This window comes from Anolis sagrei, chromosome X (assembly GCF_037176765.1).
Source record: "Anolis sagrei isolate rAnoSag1 chromosome X, rAnoSag1.mat, whole genome shotgun sequence".
NCBI lineage: Eukaryota > Metazoa > Chordata > Lepidosauria > Squamata > Dactyloidae > Anolis > Anolis sagrei.
Window position 1 is genome coordinate 108,510,392 of NC_090034.1, and position 26,663 is coordinate 108,537,054.

Here is a 26,663-nt window from a genome sequence, read left to right on the forward strand (position 1 = left end):
TTATGGCTTGACCGCAATGTAAACACCAATGTAAACACCAAAGGGTTGGGCTGGTGACTGCTGGAAGAGCACTTTGGTTTTCCCGATGTTCAATGACAGGCCGAGCTTCTCATATGCTTCTGCGAAGGTGTTGAGAGTGGCTTGTAGATCTTCTTCTGAATTCATTAATGGCAGACACACATGTGCAGTAGTGGAAAAAACAGCACTGGCCCTGGGGAAACTTCAGGGGACTCTCCCTCCATCATTTTTAGACCAATCGTGATGAAACTTGATAGATAGATAGATAGATAGATAGATAGATAGATAGATAGATAGATTGATGGAGGAAATGTGGAGGCCGTGACAGGGTTTGTATTTCTAGGTGGGAAGATGACTGCAGATGCAGACTGTGGCCAGGAAATCAGAAGACGCTTCCTTCTTGGGAGGAGAGCAAGGTCCAGTCTCGATCAAAGAGTAAAGAGTGGAGACATCAGACTGGCAACCAAGATCCATTGCCTAGTCCAAGCCATGGTCTTCCCTGTAGTCACCTACGGATGTGAGAGCTGGATCTTAGGGAAGGCGGAGCGAAGAGAGATGCTTTTGAGCTGTGGTGCTGGAGGAAAGTGCTGAGAGTGCCTTGGACTGCGAGAAGATCCAACCAGTCCATCCTCCAGGAAAAGAAAGCCCGACTAAAGCTCATTGGAGGGAAGGAGACGAGAGACAAAGTGGAAGTCCTTTGGCCACATCATGAGGAGACAGCAAAGCCTGGAGAAGACAGTGATGCTGGGGAAAGTGGAAGGCAAAAGGAAGAGGGGCCAACCAAGGGCAAGATGGATGGATGGCAACCTTGAAGGGACTGTACTGACCTTGAAGGAGACCCTGGGGGTGGGGACGGCCGACAGGGAGCTCTGGCGTGGGCTGGTCCATGAGGTCACCTACAGAAGACAATTATGTTGGGGAAAGTGGAGGCAAAAGGAAGAGGGGCCGACCAAGGGCAAGATGGATGGATGGCATCCTTGAAGGGACTGGACTGACCTTGAAGGAGACCCTGGGGGTGGGGACGGCCAACAGGGAGCTCTGGCGTGGGCTGGTCCATGAGGTCACGAAGAGTCGGAGACGACTGAACAAATGAACAACAACAAGCTTGATATACTGCAGGAAATCACCAGTTGTGCAGTTGAGATCCAGCAACTTTGGGAAATGTAGCATCAAGTCCCCAAAACACAACCAGAAAAAATATCAATGCTTAGTAGTGAGCAAAAAAGAAGTTTCCAAAAGCGACTTTATTCGTTTCTCTTCTCCCTCCCCCTTCCTTCTTCTTTGGAAAAGGACTGTTAGGAAATGTTCAAAATATAGACCCCAGAAAAAGGGAGAGACCCCAATAAAAATGGTTCAAAACTCATTTTGGATGTTGGTGTTTCCATTCTAAATTCACTTCCGAATTTTTTTTCCAAAAAACAAAATCTACATTTTCCGTGACTTTGGAAACTTCGAAATCGATTCATTAATGCAGACGCGCATGCGCAGTAGGGCAAAACAGCGCTAGCACCGGGAAAAATTCAAGGGATTATCCCTTCCTCATTTTAGACCAATCCTGATGAAACTTGCCTACAAGTGGTAGACATATATACCACTGTTAGCTCACCAAATTTCATAACCTTTGGCATATACATGGATTTTTATTTTAAAAAATCTATAGAAATAAAAATGTCATGTTCGTTTGTGGGATTAACAGAACTCAAAAACCACTGGACAAATTGACACCAAATTTGGACACAAGACACCTAACAACCCAATGTATGTCCTTCACTCATAAAACACTGAAAAACACAGCAGAAGGGACTGAAAAAGCCAAAAAAGCTGAATGACAATACAGAAAAAGGGGAGAAAGAGGGAGAAAAGGGGAGAAAAAGAAAGGAAGGAAGGATGGAAGGAAGGAAGGAAGGAAGGAAGGAAGGAAGGAAAGAAAAGAAAAGAAAAGAAAAGAAAAGAAAAGAAAAGAAAGAGGGGGAGGGAAAGAAAGAAGGAAGGAAAGGGAGAAGGAAGCTAGAGAGAAGGAAGGAAGGAAGGAAGGAAGGAAGGAAGGAAGGAAGGAAGGAAGGAAGGAAGGAAGGAAGGAAGGAAAGGAAGGAAGGAAGGAGAGAAAGATTGTGGGAAAGAAAAAGGGGGAAGGAAGGGAAGTTAGAGAAGGAAGGAAGGAGAGAAGGAAAGAAAAAGGGAATGAAGGAAGGAAAGAAGGAGCAAAAGAAGGGGGAAGATGTAGAGAAAGAGGGAGGGAAAGAAAGAAGGAAGGGAAGGGAGAAGGAAGCATGAAAGCAAAGAGAGAAGGAAGGAAGGAAGGAAGGAAGGAAGGAAGGAAGGAAGGAAGGAAGGAGGGAGGGAGGGAGGGAGGGAGGGAGGGAGGGAGGCAAGGAAGGAAGGAAGGAGAGAAAGAGGGAGGGAAAGAAAAAGGGGGAAGGAAGGGAAGTTAGAGAAGGAAAGAAGGAGTGAAGGAAAGAAAAAAGGGAAAGGAAGGAAAGAAAGAGGGAGCGAAAGAAGGGGAAGATGTAAAGAAAGAGGGGGGGGAAGGAAAGAAGGAAAGAGAGAAGGAAGAAAAGAGAGACAGCAGAGAGAAAGAAAAAGTGGAAAGGAAGGAAAGAGATAGAGAAGGAAAGACAGGAAGGGAGGGAGGGAGGGAGGGAGGGAGGAAAGCGAGAGTGAAGGAAGGAGGGAAAGAAGGAGAGAAAGAGGGAAGGTTGGCCACAGCAAAGCGTGGCGGTTACAGCTAGTTTTTAATAATAAAGAAAATCTGTTCCTGGTTTGAAAGTGTTATTTTCTGTTTCATTGGGTAGTCTTTACTTTGAATGTAGTTGCTCTACTCCAGAAACTTTGTTTGTGTGGCACAGACTGTGTTAAATTTGGTGGAGAACAGAAATCATAGTACAGACCCCATCAAGGGACATCTAGACTGACCCCCTTCTTCTGGGCAGAAAGGCACCATCCAAACTCTCCTGACATCTACTGAGTTGGAGGGGACTCTCAAGACACATCCATCCATTTATTCCTATTTGCAGATGCAATCAATCATGATATTTTATCATTGCTTACTGATGTAAAGGGATGGCTGGCTGTCCCAGGGCCTTGTTCATGGCAATCAGGCCAAAGTGAAATGATTGGTTTTTAAGCAGTTTATGTTCTCTTGTCTTTGCAAAAGTTGTTTATTGCTTTGCTGCCTTCTTTAGACACCTCTGTAGATTCAATCAGTTTATTTTATATTTAGAGGAAGACTGCTACAGACAGCTATTTTGGGTCCTTCAGCCATTTCGGCTAATGAGCAGCAAGGCAGTGTGGGAAATGTAGTTTAACAGCAGATCCTGTTGCAATCTCTACCATTGCGGGCCTGGCCTTCACAAACTACAACAATGGCTGTGCTTAGCCACGCCGACCTCATCCCTCCCTTGCATCACCAAGGAGGGTGTCATATGTTCCATAGTTGATGGTGGTTGGTAGTGGTAGACCTGGCAGTTGGTGATGGAAGGGTTAGTGTAAGTTTTGGTTCTAAAGGGCTGAGTAGTTTGTAAGTAATTAAGGGTGGGGGCATGAAGGGGATAGGTTGCAACTGGGTGTTACTGGATTTAAGGAGCTAACCTTGGGACTGATCTTTGGGAGAAAAGTATTGTTATATTTTGGTGGTGGATGCTGCTGTTTTTTCCCCCAGGTCTGTTGGATTTTCAGTATCCTGACCTGTCTCCTGTGATCTTGGAACCCTAGAACCTTGAACCTTTGGACTGGCTTTTGACTACGGTATATACTCTTGATCCTTGGACTTTGTTTATTGAACTCTTGGTGTTTGACCACTGGACTGGACCCTTTGACTACAGTGTAGCTTTTGTTAACAGTTTTTGCTTATTCTGTGGCTGAGTGCTATCTTTATGTTTTATATTTTGGATTATTAAAGCAGCCAGCAAGTAAGTGCTGTTTTAATTAAACTGTTTGATAAAACTGGGAGTTTGATTCATCTCTACCTAAATAAGGCAGAGCCCTGGCAACATGACAGAGGGAAAGCATAAGATTTTAAAACTTTTTAAGCTTTTCCAAAGTTGCTTAATGGTTGTGAAAAATAATATTGGGAGACATCCGAACATTTCCGGGGGCGGGGGGGGGGGAAGGTTAGTGCTTCAAATTTGGATTTTCCCCTCCCACTTTTCCTGTACAGTTCAAAACTGCTTTGAAAATCAAAAGTCAGAAGTTTTTTATGAGTTTCAGGCTCTTCCGAATGAACCTATTCAACCCTAGCATATATATACCTGTGGAATAATGTCCAGGGTGGAAGAAAGAACCCTTGTCTGTTTGAAGCCAGTGTGACTGTTGCAATAAGCAACAGTAGGATAGTCTTCCAGGATCGGTATTCTGGTGGGTCCGTAGGTGTCGGGCATCCAGACAATGTGGCCGGTCCAGCGGAGTTGATGGTGGAGGAGCATTGCTTCAATGCTGGTGGTCTTTGCTGGTGGTCTTTAAAATGTCAAAACAATGTATTGTCGAAGGCTTTCATGGCTGGAATCACTAGGTTCTTGTGGGTTTTTTCGGGCTATAGAGCCATGTTCTAGAGGCATTTCTCCTGACGTTTCGCCTGCATCTATGGCAAGCATCCTCAGAGGTAGAGGTCTGTTGGAATTAGGACAATGGGTATATATATCTGTGGAATGGCTGGGGTGGGGCAAGGAGCTCTTCCCTGCTGCAGTTAGGTGTTAATGTTTAGCTGATCACCTTCGTTAGCATTTGAAGGCCTGCCTGAGCCTGGGAAAATCTGTTCCTGGGAGGTGTTAATCTGTGCCTGGTTTTTTCCTCTCTGTTGTTTAGCTGTTATAATTTTAGAGTTTTTTAATACTGGTAGCCAGATTTTGTTCATGAAAGGCACTGCAGACTCCTTCAACCAGAGAAGTCAGCCATAGCAGAGCACCTGATGAACCAGCCTGGACACAGCATATTATTTGAGAACACAGAAATGCTGGACCACACCAACAACCACCATGTCAGACTACACAGAGAAGCCATTGAAATCCACAAGAAACATGTGGACAATCTCAACAGAAAGGAAGAGACCATGAAAATGAACAAAATCTGGCTACCAGTATTAAAAAACTCAAAAATTATAACAGCTAAACAACAGAGAGGAAAAAACCAGGCACAGATTAACACCTCCCAGGAACAGATTTTCCCAGGCTCAGGCAGGCCTTCAAATGCTAACGAAGGTGATCAGCTAAACATTAACACCTAACTGCAGCAGGGAAGAGCTCCTTGCCCCACCCCAGCCATTCCACAGATATATAAACCCATTGTCCTAATTCCAACAGACCTCTACCTCTGAGGATGCTTGCCATAGATGCAGGCGAAACGTCAGGAGAAATGCCTCTAGAACATGGCTCTATAGCCCGAAAAAACCCACAAGAACCTAATGTCAAAACAGTCGAAAACCAACTGCCTAATGCCCCGAAAGATCTCTCCAGTGACTACAAAGAGAACTGCCTGAAGCCTAACCCTGCCAAGACACAAGTGTGTGCTTTTTACCTATGTAACAGTGAAGCCAACAGGACATTGGAAGTGACCTGGGAAGGTCAAGAGATCAAACATGGTTTCCATGCTAAATGTCTCGGTGTCACCTTAGAGCGAACACTAACATTTAAGAAACACTGCATGAACACCAAGCACAAAGTAGTTACACGCATTGACATCCTGTGGAAATTTACTGACAGCTTACTTACTTTACTTACTTACTTACTTAGGCGATCCCTCGTTGGCCAAGTAGGATAGTCTTCCAGGATTGGTATTCTGGTGGGTCCGTAGGTGACTGTGGAGCCCTCTTCTTGACCCGCATCTTCTCCCACAGTGAGGGCATTGGTTTCCGGGTGGAAGGCAGTCTCGGTCAGTGTTGGCTTGACGCACCTTCCTCTTGGCAGGTTTCTCTCTTTCGCCCTCCACTCATGCCTCTTCAAATTCTGCAGCACTGCTGGTCACATCTGACCTCCAGTTGGAGCACTCAAGGGCCAGGGCATCCCAGTTCTCAGTGTCTATGCCAGAGTTTTTAAGGTTGGCTTTAAGCCCACCTATAAATCTCTTTCCTTGTCCACCAGCATTACGTTTTCTGTCCTTGAGTTGGGAGTAGAGCAACTGCTTTGGGAGACGGTGGTCGGGCATCCGGACAACGTGGCTGGTCCAGCGGAGTTGATGTTGGAGGACCATCGCTTCAATGCTGGTGGTCTTTGCTTCTTCCAGCACGCTGACATTTGTCCACTTGTCTTCCCAAGAGATTTGCAGGATTTTCCAGAGGCAGCACTGATGGAATCGTTCCAGGAGTTGCATGTGACGTCTGTTTCGCAGGCGTAGAGCCGGGTTGGGAGGACAATAGCTTTATAGACAAGCCCCTTGGTATCCCTATGGATGTCCCGGTCTCTGCTTCATTTGGAAACTTACTGACAGCTCATGGGGAGCAGACCCAAAATGAATAAGAACATCAGCCCTGGCCTTGTCTTGCTCAACCATTCAGGTTGTCTTCCCCATTTGGCACAAGTCTGCCCACGCAAACAGGTGAATATAGCACTGAATGAGACATGTAGAATAATCACAAGATGTCTCAAACCTACCCCTGTTGATAAACTCTACAAACTAGCTGGCATTGCACCCCCACCCCCACCCCCCGATGTGCGATGGGAAGTTGCAGTGAAGTGTGAGAAAAATAAGGTTGAACCCTGTGAACACCACCCTCTGCATGGCTATCAGCCTCCTCCCAGTAGATGCAAATCAAGGAAAAGCCAGTGAAGCAGTTTCACTCAACCCCTGGATGTGCGCTCCCAGGGTCTCTTCCCCATGCGCTTGCCAATGCTAGGAGAGGGACGCGCCCGGCCTTGGCAACAGGGACACCCCTTGGGGACAGCGCCCTACGCAAAAGCGTAATTTGCTTTATGGTTCAGCCGCCTCTGGGTAGATTACCTGCATCAAGCAGCTGAAGTCTTCCATATATTGAAGCTTTGGCATACTCATCTAACCCAGGCGTCCTCAAACTTTTTAAACCGGGGGCCAGTTTACTGTCCTTCAGACCGATGGAGGGCCGGACTATAGTTTTTAAAAAAATCAATTAAAAAAAATCCCTATGCACATTGCACATATCTTATTTTGCGGTGTGGAAGGGTTCTTTCTCGCCCTCTTTAGGCAGTAATTCCAGGAGCAGAGAATGGGAAATCTTCCTATTTCTAGTCTGAACAAAATCTGGCTACCAGTATTTTTTTAAAAAAACTCTAAAATTATAACTGTAAATAAAGAGCAACACTCAAACACAGGGAAACTCCAGACAAGAAACAATCAGGGCCAGCTAATCACCTCTCAACAAAGCATTCTCCCTAAAAACTGTCAGGCTTGTTGTTCATTCGTTCAGTCGTCTCCGACTCTTCGTGACCTCATGGACCAGCCTACGCCAGAGCTCCCTGTCGGCCGTTACCACCCCCAGCTCCCTCAAGGTCAGTCCAGTCACTTCAAGGATGCCATCCATCCATCTTGCCCTTGGTCGGCCCCTCTTCCTTTTTCCTTCCACTTTCCCCAGCATAATTGTCTTCTCTAGGCTTTCCTGTCTCCTCATGATGTGGCCAAAGTATTTCAACTTTGTCTCTAGTATCTTTCCCTCCAGTGAGCAGTCGGGCTTTATTTCCTGGAGAATGGACTGGTTGGATCTTCTCGCAGTCCAAGGCACTCTCAGCACTTTCCTCCAGCACCACAGCTCAAAAGCATCGATCTTCCTTCGCTCAGCCTTCCCTAAGGTCCAGCTCTCACATCCGTAGGTTACTACAGGGAATACCATGGCTTTGACTATGCAATGGATCTTTGTTGCCAGTCTGATGTCTCTACTCTTCACTATTTTATCGAGACTGGACATTGCTCTCCTCCCAAGAAGGAAGCGTCTTCTGATTTCCTGGCCACAGTCTGCGTCTGCACTCATCTTTGCACCTAGAAATACAAAGTCTGTCACGGCCTCCACGGTTTCTCCCTCTATTTTCCAGTTGTCAATCATTCTTGTTGCCATAATCTTGGTTTTTTTTTTACGTTTAGCTGCAACCCGGCTTTTGCGCTTTCTTCTTTCGCCTTGATTAGAAGGCTCCTCAGCTCCTCCTCGCTTTCGGCCATCAGAGTGGTGTCATCTGCATATCTGAGGTTGTGAATGTTTCTTCCAGCCATTTCCACCCCAGCTTTGCATTCATCCAGCCCCGCACATCCTCGCATGATGTGTTCTGCATACAAGTTAAAAAGGTTGGGTGAGAGGATGCAGCCTTGTCGTACGCCTTTCCCAATCTGGAACCCGTCTCCTGTTCCGTGGTCAGTTCTGACTGTGGCTCCTTGGTCCTTGTACAGATTCCTCAGGAGAGAGGGAAGGGGGCTTGGGATGCCCATCCCACCCAGAACGTGCCACAATTTATGATGATCCACACAGTCAAAGGCTTTAGAATAGTCAATGAAGCAGAAGTAGATGTTTTTCTGAAACTCCCTGCCTTTCTCCATTATCCAGCGGATATTGGCAATCTGGTCTCTCGTTCCTCTGCCTTTTCTAGGCTATGTCAGGCTATGAAATGGCAATCAAGGTGGCCAACTGAAACATTCATACCTACCTCCAACAGACAAGAGTTCTTTCATCCACCGTGGATCTTCCACAATTTTCCTGGTTAAAGGTTTTCCTCTGACATGAAGTCCAGTCGTGTCTGACTCTGAGGTGTGGTGCTCATCTGCATTTCTAAGTCGAAGAGCCGGCGTTGTCCGTAGACACCTCCAAGGTCATGTGGCCGGCATGACTGCATGGAGCGTCGGGGCAGCCTCCCTTGGCAGGCTCACGCTGTCCATCGGGCCTGACGGATAGCGTGAGCCTGCCAAGGGAGGAGCAGCCCCGCGCGGCCTACTTGTGTGTAAAGCACCTTGTGAGGTGCTTTATTATTATTATTATTATTATTATTAAACTTTATTTGTACCCCGCTAGCATCTCCCAAAGGGATTCGATGCGGCTTACAACAGGCCGGAGCCCAGCACAACACAATACAACAATGCAACAATACAATACATTGCAAATAAAACAGTTAAAGCAGAGAACAGTGGCAATAAACAATACAACGGGACATATTAAAAAACTGAGTCGGCTGGAGTGGGGTACAGGGTTAAAAGTGCTGAAAAAAGTGTCGGGGGGATGTGAGATTAAAATATAAGTGCAGTGTGCGTTAAGGGTGATCTTGACTCTACTAAAGTGCTTCTGGGCTTTGGTAGTAGGGTTCCTAATCTGAGAAGGCACGTTGGAATTGCCAGGTTTTCAGGTTTTTTCTAAAAATCGCCAAGGTGGGGGCCTGTCTGAGATCTTTCGGGAGGGCATTCCAGAGGCGGGGGGCCACCACAGAGAAGGCCCTGTCCCCCGTCCCCACCAAACGCACCTGCGAGGCGGGTGGAATCACGAGCAGGGCCTCTCCTGATGACCGGAGCGAGCGTGTGGGTTCGTAGACTGTGATGCGATCTCGAAGGTAGGATGGTCCCAAACCGTTCAGGGCTTTGTAGGTAAGCACCTGCACCTTAAATTGGGCTCGGAAAATAAACGGCAGCCAGTGGAGCTCCTTGAACAGGAGGGTTGACCTCTCTCTGTAAGGGGCCCCCGTTAGCATCCTGGCTGCTGCCCGTTGGACCAGTTGGAATTTCCGAGCCGTTTTCAAGGGCAGCCCTACGTAGAGCGCATTGCAGTAGTCCAGTCTAGAGGTGACTGGCATGGACCACACCGGCCAGATCAGCCTTTACACATGACTAGGCCATGCGGAGCAGCCTCCCTTGGCTGGCTCACGCTGTCCATCGGGCCTGATGGATAGCGTGAGCCAGCCAACCGAGGGGCACTGGGGGGGCGCTCCTCCTGCGCGGGCCGGATAAGAGCCCTTGGTGGGCCGGAAGTGGCCCACAGGCCGTAGTTTGGGGACCCCTGATCTAACTGATGTCCTGTCTGTGCTTGAGAATTAAGCGAAAGGAGAAACAGAATCCACACTGGCAATCTTGGAGTGTTTATTTCATTTTATTTGTGAGCAAGGCCTTGTCATTGCACGGTCCATCAGGTCAGCGGATGAAACTTGGGAGATGTATTTCTCAAACGGTGCCAACTGGAACCTGGACGAGATCACTATGATTTCCATAATCTGACCTTTCCATCCATTTTTTCCAGGTTTTATTTTTCTGTGTTCCTGTGTTCTTCTGCTTTATCCACCCACTGGAGATGGAAACCTGTCATCCTTTCCACCCAGGTAATGCTTGCCTCTTGGACCCCAAGCTTTACCACTCTGAAGAGTAACAGATGAGGGCTGAAGAAAAAGTCCGACTCTCACCGGGAGAAGTACCTGGAGGAAGGAGAAGACAAGGTGGTGAGACCTGCCCATCTTCTTCTGGGTTGAGAGCTGAGAGAGGCAGTGGTGTGGAGCTGGAGCTCGGTGAGAAATTGTGAGCGGTGAGAGGAGAATGCAAGGTTTCCTTTCAGAGTTTCCTTATCTCTGGGCAAGACAGAGAAAGGAGAGTTGGTCTGCAGAAAATCACTTCGTTTGATCTTCAAGTGGTACCCAAGTGGAGACAGCTCCCACCGCGAGATGCCCTCTCCATCACGCTTTCAACACCCAACAGAGAAAAAGTAAGATTTAAATATTGTGTTCTTTAAAATCGCACTGTATATGTGGCGCTTTCACAAAAGGAAACCTGTTAAAAGTCTGTCTCTACATTCCTGCTTGATTGCTGTGAGATTTGGGGTCTTTAATTGCCTCCCGGGAAGAGCCATCATGTTGATCGCTGCAATAATTAAAAAAAAATATTCCGCCTCGCTTTCAGGAGATTGCAAACTTAAAAGGCCAGGTTAATATTGGCTGAAAGAAGACTCTGCTCTGTTTCTGAAAAAATGGCAAGACGATATAAAGTCTTAAAATGCATCCAAAAAAAAAAAAGATGGCGGGCTGAACCCGGCTCCTCTTCCGCCCCTTCCCAAGCACGCCTCCATTTCTCAAACAGGAAACTATCATTGCTGCGGAGTCCTTGAACAAACGCTTTCGGGTTGAAACCAACTATGGTCAAAGGGTCACCGAAGACGACGAGGGGTCTAATCGCATCCTACACTCGACGGGCTGCAGCAACACAGAGGTCAGAGAAAGCAAAAACAAAATCAAGTCAGTCATCAGATAGCACGCTTTTGGGAAGTAAAGCTATGTTTTCGGAACTTAAGACTTCGACAGAGGCGGGCACCCAAGAAAATAAACAAATTGCTGTATGTCAAGAACAGGCTGAGGCGAAAGTAAATAAATTGGACAATGATCAGAAACTTAGAGGGACCTAAACTAACAAAATCATGCAGGTGTACCATCCCCAACCATAGACCAGGTGCAACAGGAACAGGAACACATACAGGAGAACGCTAGGCTCTTGGACAACAGGATATGACAACTCGAGGACCGTATTAAGACCCTTAAGGACATTCAGGAACTTGAGCTGTTCTTAGACACCACACACCACACTGGCCTAGACACGCGGCCCATATCACACCAACATTACGGGGAGGCTCAACAGAACAGCACCTCAGATGTGGACAACCCTCAGGCTTGGAGAAATGTCACCCTTAGAAGGACACATAGGACCCGGAAGCCTCCTCAGAATACTTCCGCTCAGCTGCAGTTACACAATAGATTCCAAATTCTCACACAACTACCACCTGACCAAGAAACACAACATATTGGGGAAGACCAGAATGGCTTAGATACTGATCAGTGGCTCATCCTTGATCAGTGTGCGGGGGATAGCCCTGACTGGGACAACACTTCACAACATTCACACTTGCACAATCCTGCAGGTGTACCATCCCCAACCATAGACCAGGTGCAACAGGAACACATACAGGAGAATGCTAGGCTCTTGGACGAATCTCAATGGATTGTCCTTGACGAATGCACTGGTGACGTCGAGGAGGAGGACAACACTTTACACCTACACAATTCACACCAACAGGATCACTTTTCTGGGAACCTACACACTACATTGCGCAAAAGGGACCCTGTCAATCCTGAAAGTAAACAGGTCTTGGTAGTAGGCGACTCCCTCCTTAGAGGAACGGAAACCGTCATTTCCAGACCAGACGGGATGGCTCGAGAAATATGCTGCCTACCGGGGGCAAATATACACCATATCACTCAGAGGCTCACCAGGCTCCTCAAGCCCCATCACCGTCCTCCCCTCATGTTGATTCATGTAGGAACCAATTATACTGCTAGGCATACTGTTCAAAAGACCATAAATGATTTTCGAGCTCTAGGAACAAAGCTAAAGCAATGTAATGTACAGGTGGTCTTTTCATCCCTCCTCCCAGTCGTAAGACACGGTCCTACAAGGGCCAGAAAAATAGTACAGGTCAATGACTGGCTTAGAAAATGGTGTCAGGAGGAACGCTTTGGCTTCCTCGACCATGGCCTGCTTTTCCAGGAGGATGGCCTACTGGCAAGGGATGGGGTGCATCTCACACAAGTAGGAAAACACCTTTTTGCTCACAGACTCGCAAACCTCATTAGGCGCACTTTAAACTAGGCCCACCGGGGGAGGGGGACAACAGCCTTGCGAACACAACTTTACCCATAATGTCAGGGAACCGCCAGAAGGCTAAACGGAGGGCTGCACAAACACAACGAGGACCAAGTACCGAAAGCACAATAATCCCAATTAAACAGCTCAGGGGAAGATCTCAGGGGCTCACATGTCTCTACACTAATGCACAGAGCATGGGAAATAAACAAGATGAACTCCAACTTTTAGCACAACACCACAAATATGATATCATAGGCATCACTGAAACCTGGTGCGATGACTCCTATCGCTGGAATGTAGACATCGAGGGCTATAACCTCTTTCACAGAAACCGAACAAAGGGGAGAGGAGACGGAGTAGCCTTATATGTCAAAAAATCTTATGCTGCAGAAGAGATGCAAGACAGCAATCCGGGAAACCAGCTTGAAAGCATCTGGATAAGAATCAAGGGAACTGGGACACAAAAAGATCTTGTTGTAGACGTCTACTACAGACCTCCAAGTCAGGAGGAAGAACTTGATGAAGTCTTCTGCCAACAGTTGACCAAACAGGCACAGAGAAGAGATGTAGTAGTCATGGGCAATTTCAACTATCCTGATATTTGCTGGAAAACAAACTCGGCCAAGAGTACAAAGTCCAACAAATTCCTCGCTTGCCTTGCAGACAGTTTCATGGTCCAGAAGGTAGAAGAGGCAACAAGGGGATTAGCTACTCTTGATCTCATCTTAACAAATGCGGAGGACCTGATCGATGCGGTTGAAGTGGTCGGATCCTTAGGGGCAAGTGACCATGTGCTCCTGCAATTTGAGGTACAAAGGAAGGCCAAAACTAAGACAAGTCAAACCCGCATTTTGGACTTTAGGAGAGCTGATTTCCAAAAAATGAAGGAAACGCTGAGCAGCATTCCGTGGACACAGATACTAAAAGACAAGGGAGTTACAGATGGATGGGAGTTTCTCAAGAATGAAATACTCAAGGCACAATTTCAAACCGTGCCGAACAAAGAGAAAAAATAGGACAAGTGCAATGAAGCCAGAATGGATGTCCAAAGAACTTCTAACTGTTCTAAGACACAAAAGAGACATGCACAAGAAGTGGAAAAAGGGAGAAATCACCAAAGAAGAATTCAAACAAATAGCCAACACCTGTAGGGAAAAGGTCCGCAAGGCTAAAGCACAAAACGAGCTCAGGCTTGCCAGGGACATTAAAAACAATAAAAAGGGCTTCTTTTCATATGTCAGTAGAAAAAGGAAAAACAAGGAGGCGGTAGGACCTCTTCGAGGAGAAGATGGGGCAGTGCTGACAGGGGATAGGGAAAAGGCAGAACTACTTAATGCCTTCTTTGCCTCAGTCTTCTCACAAAAAGAGAGTCTTCAACCTCAGCAAGATGGAGTGGATGAAGGATTGGAGGACATCCAACCTCAAATTGGGAAACAAGTCGTCCAGGAATACCTGGCCGCTCTAAATGAGTTCAAGTCCCCAGGGCCAGATCAACTACACCCAAGAGTATTGAAGGAACGAGCGGAAGTCATTTCGGAACCACTGGCAACCATCTTTGAGAGTTCTTGGAGAACGGGAGAAGTTCCAGCAGACTGGAGGAGGGCCAATGTGGTCCCAATCTTCAAGAAGGGAAAAAAGGAGGACCCAAACAACTACCGTCCGGTCAGCCTCACGTCGATACCGGGCAAGATTCTGGAAAAGATTGTTAAGGAAGCGGTCTGCAAACACTTAGAAACAAATGCAGTCATCGCTAATAGTCAACATGGATTTATCAAAAACAAGTCATGCCAGACTAATCTGATCTCTTTCTTCGATAGAGCTACAAGCTGGGTAGATGCGGGGAATGATGCCGTGGATGTGGCGTACCTGGATTTCAGGAAGGCCTTCTTCGACAAGGTCCCCCATGACCTTCTGGCAAGGAAACTTGTCCAATGTGGGCTAGGCAAAACTACGGTGAGGTGGATCTGGAATTGGTTAAGTGGACAAACACAGAGAGTGCTCACTAATGCTTCCTCTTCATCTTGGAAAGAAGTGACAAGTGGAGTGCCGCAGGGTTCCGTCCTGGGCCCGGTCCTGTTCAACATCTTTATTAATGACTTAGATGAAGGGCTAGAAGGCAGGATCATCAAGTTTGATGACGACACCCAATTGGGAGGGAGAGCCAATACTCCAGAGGACAGGAGCAGGATTCAAAACGATCTTGACAGATTAGAGAGATGGGCCAAAACTAACAAAATGAAGTTCAACAGGGACAAATGCAAGATACTCCACTTTGGCAGAAAAAACGAAATGCAAAGATACAGAATGGGGGACAATGCCTGGCTCGAGAGCAGTACGTGTGAAAAAGATCTTGGAGTCCTCGTGGACAACAAGTTAAACATGAGCCAACAATGTGGTGTGGCGGCAAAAAAAAGCCAACGGGATTTTGGCCTGCATCAATAGGAGCATAGCGTCTAGATCCAGGGAAGTCATGTTCCCCATGCTCTATTCTGCCTTGGTTAGACCACACCTGGAATCACACTGTGTCCAATTCTGGGCACCACAATTGAAGGGAGATATTGACTCAAATCTGGAATGTGTCCAGAGGAGAGCGACTAAAATGATCAAGGGTCTGGAGAACAAGCCTATGAGGAGCGGCTTAAGGAGCTGGGCATGTTTAGCCTGAAGAAGAGATGCGAGAGCTGGACCATAAAAAAGGCCGAGCAAAGGAAGAGAGATGCTTTTGAAATATAGTGTTGGAGGAAAGTTCCGAGAGCGTCTTGGACCACAAGAAGATCCATCCAGTCCATGCTTCTGGAAATAAAGCCTGACTGCTCATTGGAGGGAAGGAGATGAGAGGCCAAGATGAAGTCCTTTGGCCACATCATGAGAAGACAGGAAAGCTTAGAGAAGACAATGATGCTGGGGGAAATGGAAGGAAAAAGGAAGAGGGGCCGACCAAGGACAAGATGGATGGATGACATCCTTGAAGGAACTGGCTTGACCTTGAAGGAGCTGGGGATGGTGATGGCCGACAGGGAGCTCTGGCGTGGGACGGTCCATGAGGTCACAAAGAGTTGGAAGCGACTGAATGAATAAATAACAACAAATAAGTGTCACTCCCAGAGGCAAAAGACAAAGCTTATGTAAATGCCTTGATTGCATCGCGAAAAAGATGTTCGAGTCCTCATGGACAACAAGTGAAACATGAGCCAGGAATGTGATGTGGCGGCAAAAAAAGCCAAAGGGGTTTTGGCCTGCATCAAGAGGAGCCTAGTGTCTAGATTCAGGGAAGTCATGCTCCCCATGCTCTATTCTGCCTTGGTTAGACCACTTTACCTGGAATATTGTGTCCAGTTCTGGGCACCACAATTCAAGAGAGATATTGACAAGCTGGAATGTGTCCAGAGGAGGGCGACTCAAAGGATCAAGGGTCTGGAGAACAAGCCCTATGAGGAGCGGCTTAGGGAACTGGGCATGTTTAGCCTGAAGAAGAGAAGGCTGAGAGGAGACATGATAGCCGTGTATAAATATGTGAAAGGAAGCCACAAGGAGGAGGAGGGAGCAAGCTTGTTTTCTGCTTCCTTGCAGACTAGGACGCAATGGAACAATGGCTTCCAACTACAAGAGAGGAGATTCCATCTGAACATGAGGAAGAACTTCCTGACTGTGAGAGCCGTTCAGCAGTGGAACTCTCTGCCCCGGAGTGTGGTGAAGGCTCCTTCTTTGGAAGCTTTGAAACAGAGGCTAGATGGCCATCTGTCAAGGGTTTTTGAATGCAATTTTTCTGCTTCTTGGAAGAATGGGGTTGGACTGGATGGTCTCTTCCAATTCTTTGATTGTAGGATTTTATGAAAAGTCCTTGCTTCCCTCAGAGGATTACCTCTCAGCTGGATATTGGGCTGGCTTTCATGGCTGGAATCACTGGGTTGTTGTAGGTTTTTCCGGGCTATATGGCCATGTTGTGGAGGCAATTTTTCTCCTGACATTTCGCCTGCATCTATGGCAAGCATCCTCAGAGGTAGTGAGGTCTGTTGGAAGTAGGAAGATTCCCCCCAGGCACTTCCAAGCCATTGAATGCTAATCAAGGTGATCAGCTGAAACATTCACACCTAGCCCCAGCAGACAAAAGTCCTTTGTCTCACCCTGGTCATTCCACAGATATATAAACCCATTTTTCCTAGTTGCAACAGACCTCACTACCTCTGAGGATGCTTGCCATAGATGCAGGCGAAACGTCAAGAGAAAAATTACCTCCAGAACATGGCCATATAGCCCGGAAAAACCTACAACAACCCAACATCCCATATAGTTGACATGTTTTTGGGTGCCCAGTTCTTGTGCATATATATGTGTGAGTCCTCTCCACTGATTGTGCATTAAGAAAGCAAAGATATGCGCAAGGATTGCCCTGTAGTGGCAGACTGGAAAAAATAATTATTTCAACACAGTTGTACATAGTTGTCTTAAGAGGAAAGAGGGCGATTCGTCTGAGGACGCAGATAATGGGACTCCTGGAGTCTAATTCTGAATTGCATCTTAAGGAAAGACCTTTTCCTGTTTGCTTTGTCTGATCTGAGGGGTTTATCTCTTAGGCTTGGTAAATGATTAGATTAATCCTCCCAGGAATGTTTGGGGCTGGGCTGGGGCTTGGGACCCAGTTAAGCTCTGTAAAAGTGTGTTATAAATGTATAGTTATTAGTATTAGAGGAGGATGGTCAATGTTTCAATAACACAAGGGGCATCTTTTCTTCCTCCATCGGGAAGGGAACTGGGACTGTCCAGCTCCCAGGGTTTTACTTACGGTAAATGAGGAAAAGAATCACGCACACGACCCCGACGGCACCTATGCACCCAATGACAATGGCAATGATGTTCGATCTGGAGAGTCCACGGCCTGCAAGAAGGAAAGCACATGATGCAGAGCATGGCACATCACTCTCCATCCAGACTCACCTGATCTGGACGTTTTCAGAGGATTAGATAAGGTCACCACATGTCTAAACACTGGGATGCCACAGGGCTGTGTGTTGAGTCCACTACTTTTCACTTTCTATAGATATGATTGTACCCCCATCTACCAAGCTGTAGCCAAGGGGGGGGGGTGTTTAGGGGTTCAACCCCCTTATTGATTGATTGATTGATTGATTGATTTGGGGGGGGGGGGTTGTCGTGTCAGGAGAGACTTGAGAAACTGCAAGTCACTTCTGGTGTGAGAGAATTGGCCCTCAACGTCTGCAAGGACGTTGCCCAGGGGACACCCGGATGATTTGATGTTTTTATCATCCTTGTGGGAGGCTTCTCTCATGTCCCCGCATGAGGAGCTGGAGCTGGTAGAGGGAGCTCATCCGCCTCTCCCCGGATTTGAACCTGCGACCTGTCAGTCTTCAGTCCTGCCGGTACAGGGGTTTAACCCACTGCGCCACTGATTGATTGGTTGATTGATTGATTTACTTCATTTATATACCGCTTTTCTGAGCCCTTAGGCAACTCAGAGCGGTTAACAATAGCAAAATTCAATGCTCCACATCATAAAAACAGTTAAAAACAATTAAAACAATAACATAATAAACAATTAAACATCAATATAACATCTCATTAGCGTCTCATAAGTAGAAGCAAGATCCAATCTCATCATCCGTTGTTCTGTATTCCTATGTTCATTACACTGCCTATTCAAATGCCTTTTCGAACAACCAGATCTTCGCTTTCCTCCGAAATGCCAATAGGGAGAGGGACGATCTAATATCTGTAGGAAAGGCGTTCCACAGCCGAGGGGCCACCACTGAGAAGGCCCTGTCTCTCGTCCCTGCCAGATGTGCCTGTGTTGCAAGCGGGACCGAGAGCAGGGCCTTCCCAGACGATCTTAAAGTCCTAGCAGGTTCAAAAGGGGAGATGCAATCGGACAGGTAAGTTGGGCCAGAACCGTTTAGGGCTTTATAGGCTAACGCCAGCACTTTGAATTTTAGCCCGGTAGCAGACTGGTAGCCAGTGGAGCTGGCGCAACAGAGGAGTAGTATGCTCCCTGAGTGCTGCTCCTGTTAGTATACTGGCTGCCGAGCGTTGGACCATTTGAAGCTTCCAGACAGTCTTCAAAGGCAACCCCACGTAGAGAGTGTTGCAGTAGTCTATACGGGATGTAACCAGAGCGTGGACTACCGTGGCCAAGTCCGACTTCCTCCAGGTTTAAAAAAAAACTGGATTACTCATGAATTTTAACTGGTTAACCAAATCCCCATGCTAAGGCTATGAGAAGCAAATATTAAACCAGTCTGTCCAGATGACTGGTTTAGGACCAGCACACCATCCTTGGTTTTGGGTGGAAAGGAGTAATAGAGTTGGGTATCACTGGCGTAAATTTGACACCGAACCCCAAAACTCCAGGTGGTCTCTCCCAGTAGTTTCATGTAAATGTTAAATTACATGGGGGACAGAATTGCATGGGGCCACCATCCAAGGAGTCAAACAGGAGTCCCCCAGCTCCACCTTCTGGGTCCGACCCTCCAAGAAGGACCAGAGCCACTGCAATACAATGCTCCCTAATCCCATCCCAGAGAGTCAGCCCAGAAAGATACCATGGTTGATGGTACCGAAAGTTGCTGAGAGGTCCAGGAGAACCAACAAGGACACACTCTCCCTCTCCAGCTCTCTTCGTAGATCATCCACCAAGGTGACCAATGCTCTCAGTTCCATAGCCAGACGTGAAACCAGATTGAAATGGATCTAAATAATGGGTTTCGTCCAAGAAACTTTGGAGTTGTGAGGCCACCACATCTGGTGAAAGCAAGCCATAGAATTGTGCCAGAAGATCAAATTTCTAGGACCGCCTGTCCAATTTTATGTGTGACGGTGCGAGTGGCGCCACCTATGTGTAGAACTGTTAGTTGCAAGATTTAAACTATTGTATCATGCTTATTTCTGCCTTTTTACCCTGCCTGTGTATAGTTGGATTGATTGGTTATTTATAGCTGTCAATCAATGTTGTTTGCACCAGTTATATTGCTTCCTCAGCTCAATTGTTTGGCTCCACCTTTTCCTGGAGGAGGGGTGTGCTTTCCTTTTCCATTCCACCATCAGACTTTCTATCAGATGGACGTGAGAAAGAGACTTGGCTCTAAAAGCCCTTGACTGAGTTACCTCTCAGCACCAATTCTAAGGTTTTTACCCTTGGGACTCATACTTCATGCCCAGATCACCCTGGACAACGTTCACTTTCAAACCGGTCTCTGGAACCAGAGGAAGGCTTCTGTGCCTTCAACATAGGCCATTGGACTGGAGGTTGTGTTTGTTCCGACTTTCACAGCCATTGAGGAAAGAGGGAACTTGGAAAAGCTTCTCAGCTTAGGCCAAGTGAGGAGCATCTTTCAAAGACCCCCCCCCCCCCCCAGGTCATAGGAAAGAGGAAAAAGAAACATTGTGACTTACCAATATCAGGATCGTTTGGATCTGCCAAAAATAAAACAATTCTGCTGAAACATGGCACACAAAGGTTATACAGAATCTTATTGTGTCAAAATGTGACAGATAGTCATGTTGAGCAAAAACGTTATAGACATATTTTGCTAAAATATAATAGATACATATTTCACAAACATCTTACAGATAGTCATATATCACAGTACTGTTACAGACATATTGCACATAAATGTTACAGCCATAATGTACAAAAATGTTATAGACATCTTTTTCCTTAAAATATAATAGACACATATTGCACAAATATGTTGCAGATAGTCATATTTTACAGTACTGTTACAGACATATTGCATATAAATGTTAGAGACCTAATGTACTATATCTTTAATATATTTTGTGCAATATAACTACTCTTTTAAGTCTAATAGGTATTCTTGAGAGTATTGTACAATACATTAGAGAGATTTGTTGCACAATATGTTAGGAAGACTCCTATTTCTCAAAAATGTTCTAGAATCATATTTTACAAAATTTTATAGTCATATTGCACAAAAATGTTACAGAGTCGTATTGCATGAAGACTTATTGAGTCATATTGCACAGAAACATTACAGTCATATTTCACAAAAACATTATAAGGAAAATCTTTTGGAGAGTCATATTGCACAAAAACATGATAGAGTCATACTGTGCTATAATGTTGTAGTCATATTGTATAAAAACAGTATAGTCACAGTACAGAAATTTTTGGAAAGTCATATTGCACAAAACATTATACAGTCATACTGTACTAAAAAGTTATAGTCATATTGTACAAAAACATTATAGTCACAGCACAGAAAATGTTGTGCAATATGACAACACAGAAAAGTCATATTTCACAAAAACATAATAGAGTCATACTATACTAAAATGTTATAGTCATATTGCACAAAAACATTATAGTCACAGCACAGAAAATTTTGTTCAATATGACAGCACAGAAAAGTCATATTGCACAAAAACATGATAGAGTCATACTGTACTAAAATGTTATAGTCATATTGCACAAAAATGTTATAGAGTCGTATTGTACTAAAATGTTATAGAGTCGTATTGCATGAAAACTTATTGAGTCATATTACACAGAAACATTACAGTCATATTTCACAAAAACATTATAGGGAGTCACTGTGCAAAAAAAAATTGGAGAGTCATATTGCACAAAATCATGAGAGTGTCATACTGCGCTAAAATGTAGTTGTATTGTATAAAAACATTATAGTCACAGCACAGAAAATTTTGGAGAGCCATATACACAAAACATTGTCATATTGCACAAAAACATTATACTCATATTGCTCAAAACGTTGCAGAGATATATTGCATGAAACATTCTAGAGAGTCATGTTGCACAAATATGTTATAGAGAGATTTTTTTATCGTGTCAGGAGCAACTTGAGAAACTGCAAGTCGCTTCTGGTGTGAGAGAATTGGCCGTCTGCAAGGACGTTGCCCAGGGGACACCTGGATGATTTGATGTTTTTTTTTATCATCCTCGTGGGAGGCTTATCTCATGTCCCCGCATGAGGAGCTGGAGCTCATAGAGGGAGCTCATCCGCCTCTCCCCGGATTCGAACCCACAGCCTGTCGGTCTTCAGTCTTGCTGGTATAGGGGTTTAACCCACTGTGCCACTGGGGGCTCCCCGGAGAGATAGACATATTGCACATAATGTCATAAGATATATTGCGCAAAACGTTACGGAAGCCTACCTGGGATATCTATCTCCACGCTCCCTGCCATAATTCCCCCACGGCCATATATCAGGACTATAAAGTTGGTAGAGTCCGTGAAATTTAAGTTTGTGATCTCAAGGGAGCAGTCGGGCCTCATGGTCTCTCGCCCGGTGTAGTTCGGCCCCTTCCGAGTCGTAGGTTTTGGTTCGAAGAAATAGGCCAGGATGGTGTCTTTGTCGCTCATTTCCCGCCGGTACCAGCGGCAGCTCACTGGGATTGGCGGGAGCATGCTCGGGGTGAAGCGGACATTTCCTTTATCCACCGGCTTCGGTGGATTCATCACAATATTCGTCAGCTGCATGTAGGCTTCGGTCGACAAGAAGCAAACACTCAGGACGAAGGCTGTCGAGAGAACAAGGGGAGGGATGTCACGCCCAGCAAAGCATCCGTTTGAGGCCATCAACACAACGTCTCCAAAACACATCTCCAAAGTCTTTGAAAGGCAGCAGATCCCAGGAGCTGTCTTCCTAGACCTGTCAGTGGCTTATGAGACTGTGAACCACCACTGCCTCCTCCTGAGAAAAATGTATAGTATCACAAAGGTCTACCGTCTCACCCGCCTCATAGGAAACCTGCTACAAAACAGGAGCTTTTTTGTTGAGTTCCAGGGCCAGAGAAGCAGATGGCGGAAACAGAAGAACGGCCTGCCTCAGGGGAGTGTGCTTGCTCCATCCATGTTCAACATCTACACAAATGACCAGCCACTGCCAGAAGGGACAGAGAGCTTCATCTATGCTGATGATTGTGCCATCACCGCCCAAGCAGGGAGCTTTGAGATGGTTGAACAGAAGCTCTCCCAAGCTCTAGGTGCTCTTACTGCCTCTTACAGGGAAAACCAGCTGATCCCTAATCATATATCATTTATATAATATCACAAAGGACGACCACCTCACCCGTCTCATAGGAAACCTGCTACAAAACAGGAGCTTTTTGGTTGAGTTCCAGGGCCAGAGAAGCAGATGGCAGAAACAGAAGAACGGCCTGCCTCAGGGGAGCGTGCTTGCTCCATCCATGTTCAACATCTACACAAATGACCAGCCACTGCTAGAAGGGACAGAGAGCTTCATCTATGCTGATGATCGTGCCATCACCGCTCAAGCAGGGAGCTTTGAGATGGTTGAACAAAAGCTCTCCGAAGCTCTAGGTGCTCTCATAGGAAACCTGCTACAAAACAGGAGCTTTTTTGTTGAGTTCAAGGGCCAGAGAAGCAGATGGCAGAAGCAGAAGAATGGCCTGCCTCAGGGGAGCGTGCTTGCTCCATCCATGTTCAACATCTACACAAATGACCAGCCACTGCCAGAAGGGACAGAGAGCTTCATCTATGCTGATGATCGTGCCATCACCACTCAAGCTGGAAGCTTTGAGATGGTAGAACAAAAGCTCTCATAGGAAACCTGCTACAAAACAGGAGCTTTTTTGTTGAGTTCCGGGGCCAGAGAAGCAGATGGCGGAAACAGAAGAACGGCCTGCCTCAGGGGAGCGTGCTTGCTCCATCCATGTTCAACATTGACACAAATGGCCAGCCACTGCCAGAAGGGACAGAGAGTTTCATGTATGCTGATGATCGTGCCATCACTGCTCAAGCAGGGAGCTTTGAGATGGTTGAACAAAAGCTCTCCGAAGCTCTGGGTGCTCTCATAGGAAACCTGCTACAAAACAGGAGCTTTTTTGTTGAGTTCAAGGGCCAGAGAAGCAGATGGCAGAAGCAGAAGAATGGCCTGCCTCAGGGGAGCGTGCTTGCTCCATCCATGTTCAACATCTACACAAATGACCAGCCACTGCCAGAAGGGACAGAGAGCTTCATCTATGCTGATGATCGTGCCATCACCGCTCAAGCTGGAAGCTTTGAGATGGTAGAACAAAAGCTCTCATAGGAAACCTGCTACAAAACAGGAGCTTTTTTGTTGAGTTCCGGGGCCAGAGAAGCAGATGGCGGAAACAGAAGAACGGCCTGCCTCAGGGGAGCGCGCTTGCTCCATCCATGTTCAACATTGACACAAATGGCCAGCCACTGCCAGAAGGGACAGAGAGTTTCATGTATGCTGATGATCGTGCCATCACTGCTCAAGCAGGGAGCTTTCAGATGGTTGAACAAAAGCTCTCCGAAGCTCTAGGTGCTCTCATAGGAAACCTGCTACAAAACAGGAGCTTTTTTGTTGAGTTCCAGGGCCAGAGAAGCAGATGGCGGAAACAGAAGAACGGCCTGCCTCAGGGGAGCGTGCTTGCCCCATCGATGATCAACATTTGCACAAATGACCAGCCACTGCCAGAAGGGACAGAGAGTTTCATCTATGCTGATGATCGTGCCATCACTGCTCAAGCAGGGAGCTTTGAGATGGTAGAACAGAAGCTCTTTGAAACTCTAGGTGCCCTTACTGCCTATGACAGGGAAAACCAGCTGATCCCTAATCATATATCATTTATATAACATCACGAAGGACGACCACCTCACCCGCCTCATAGGAAACCTGCTACCAAACAGGAGCTTTTTTGTTGAGTTCCAGGGCCAGAGAAGCAGATGGCGGACACAGAAGAACAGCCTGCCTCAGGGGAGCATGCTTGCTCCATCCATGTTCAACATCGACACAAATGGCCAGCCACTGCCAGAAGGGACAGAGAGTTTCATCTATGCTGATGATCGTGCCATCACCGCTCAAGCAGGGAGCTTTGAGATGGTTGAACAAAAGCTCTCCGAAGCTCTAGGTGCTCTCATAGGAAACCTGCTACAAAACAGGAGCTTTTTTGTTGAGTTCCAGGGCCAGAGAAGCAGATGGCAGAAACAGAAGAACGGCCTGCCTCAGGGGAGCATGCTTGCTCCATCCATGTTCAACATCTACACAAATGACCAGCCACTGCCAGAAGGGACAGAGAGCTTCATCTATGCTGATGATTGTGCCATCACCGCCCAAGCAGGGATGGTACAAGTTCTCCGAAGCTCTAGGTGCCCTTACTGCCTATTACAGGGAAAACCAGCTGATCCCTAATCCATCTAAAACACAGACATGTGCTTTTCACTAGCATCCCGAACTCTGAGGATCACCTGGGAAGGAATCCCACTGGAGCATTGCATCACACCCAAATACCTGGGAGTCACTCTGGACCGTGCCCTGACCTACAAGGACATTATAATAGCAGAAGCCAGCAGGTGGAACTAGTGCTCTGTCCAGGGCCAGCTAACTTCCCATCCAAAACCTTCTGTTTTATCCCTTTTAGAACGGCCTGCCTCAGGGGAGCGTGCTTGCTCCATCCATGTTCAACATCTACACACATGACCAACCACTGCCAGAAGGGACAGAGAGTTTCATCTATGCTGATGATCATGCCATCACCACTCCAGCAGGGAGCTTTGAGATGGTAGAACAGAAGCTCTCCGAAGCTCTAGGTGCTCTTACTGCCTATTACAGGGAAAACCAGCTGATCCCTAATCCATCTAAAACACAGACATGTGCTTTTCACCCTGGGACCTTGCTCCTTCTTTCCTTCCTTCTCTCCATTCCTTTCTTTTCTCCTTCTGTTCTTACTTCCCTCTTCCCTCCTTTCCTTCCTTCTCTCTTTCTTTCCTTCCTTCTCTTCCCTTCTTCCCTTCTCTCTTTCTTTCCTTCCTTCTCTTCTTCCTTCTTTCTCTCCTTCCTTCTCTCTTTCCTTCCTTCCTTCCTTCCTTCTCTCTTTCTTTCTTTCCTTCCTTCCTTCTCTTCTTCTTTCTTTCTCTTCTTCCTTCTCTCTTTCCTTCCTTCCTTCTCTCTTTCTTTCCTTCCTTCCTTCTCTCTCTCTCTCTTTCTTTCTTTCTTTTCTCCCTTCCTTCCTTGTCTTTCCTTCCTTCTCTCTTTCTTTCCTTCTCTTCTTCCTACTTTCTCTCCTTCCTTCCTTCCTTCTCTCTTTCCTTCCTTCCTTCCTTCTTTCTTTCTTTCTTTCTTTCCTTCCTTCCCTCTTTCCTCCTTTCTTTCTTTCCTTTCCTTTCTTTCTTTTTTTCCTTTCTCCTTTGGCACAAAACAATCAGCAAAACTTCCTTCCTTCCTTTTCTCTTTCTTTTTTGTTTCTTTCCTTCCTCCCCTCCTTCCTTCTTTCTTTCTTTCCTTCTTCCCTCCTTTCCTTCCTTCCTTTTCCTCCCTTCCTTCCCTCCCTCCTTCCCTCTCTCTCTTTCTCCTTCCTTCCTTCCTTCCTTCTCTCTTTCCTTCCTTCCTTCCTTCCTTCCTTCCTTCCTTCCTTCCTTATTCCCTCTTTCCTCCTTTCTTTCTTTCTTTCTTTCTTTCTTTCCTTTCCTCTCTTTCTTTCTTTTTTTCCTCTCTCCTTTGACAGAAAACAATCTGCCAAACTTCCTTTCTTCCTACTCTCTTTCTTTTTGGTTTCTCTCCTTCCTTCCTTCCTTCCTTCCTTCCTTCCTTCCTTCCTTCCTTCCTTCCTTCTCTCTCTCTCTCTCTTTCTTTCCTTCCTTCCTTCCTTCTCTCTTTCCTTCCTTCTCCTCCTCCCTCCCTCCCTCCCTCCCTCCCTTCTCCTTCCTTCCTCCCTCCCTCCCTTCTCTCTTTCCTTCCTTTTCCTCCCTCCCTCCCTTCTTCTTCCTTCCTTCCTTCTCTCTCTTTCCTTCCTTCTCCTTCCTTCCCTCCTTCCTTCCTTCCTTCTCTCTTTCTTTCTTTCCTTCCTTCTCTCCTTTCTTCCACCCTTCCTTCCCTCTACCCTCCTTTCCTTCCTTCCTTCTCTCCTTTATTCCTTCTTCTTCCTTCCCTCCTTCCTCCTTTCCTCCCTCCCTCCCTCCCTCCTTCCTTCCTTCACCTGCGAGGAGCGTGGAGGGCGCCGGGCTCTGGGCCCCGAGGGGAGCCCCCATCCGGCTGGGCCTGGGCTGTTCTTGGGGCGCCTCTGGGGGGCTGCTGGGGGGAGTCTGGCCGGGCCCTCCTCCTCCTCCCCCTCCCTCCCCTCCCCTTCCTTTCTTTTCT

At 46.6% G+C, this 26,663-nt stretch overlaps 1 protein-coding gene across 1 annotated transcript; it reads right to left on the reverse strand.

The window, feature by feature from the left end:
• Positions 1-26,554, reverse strand: LOC132780511 (uncharacterized). The gene is made up of 4 exons (XM_067460808.1): positions 26,503-26,554; positions 21,712-22,077; positions 17,348-17,440; positions 1-155 (listed from the first exon to the last, which is right to left on the reverse strand). Exons 1-4 carry the CDS (start codon positions 26,552-26,554, stop codon positions 1-3), a joined length of 666 nt encoding a protein of 221 aa, XP_067316909.1.
• Between the last annotated feature and the right edge of the window lie 109 nt (positions 26,555-26,663).

What these genes read in the sequence shown, in the direction of transcription:
- LOC132780511 (XM_067460808.1), bottom strand. Translation starts at nt 26,554, where the DNA reads ATGGGGGCTCCCCTCGGGGCCCAGAGCCCGGCGCCCTCCACGCTCCTC. An exon ending in CGTGGAGATAGATATCCCAG is followed by an intron (nt 17,441 to 21,711) that starts GTAGGCTTCCGT and finishes TCCTTCTTGCAG; the next exon opens with GCCGTGGACTCTCCAGATCG. An exon ending in GATTCTTTTCCTCATTTACC is followed by an intron (nt 156 to 17,347) that starts GTAAGTAAAACC and finishes TAATGAATTCAG; the next exon opens with AAGAAGATCTACAAGCCACT.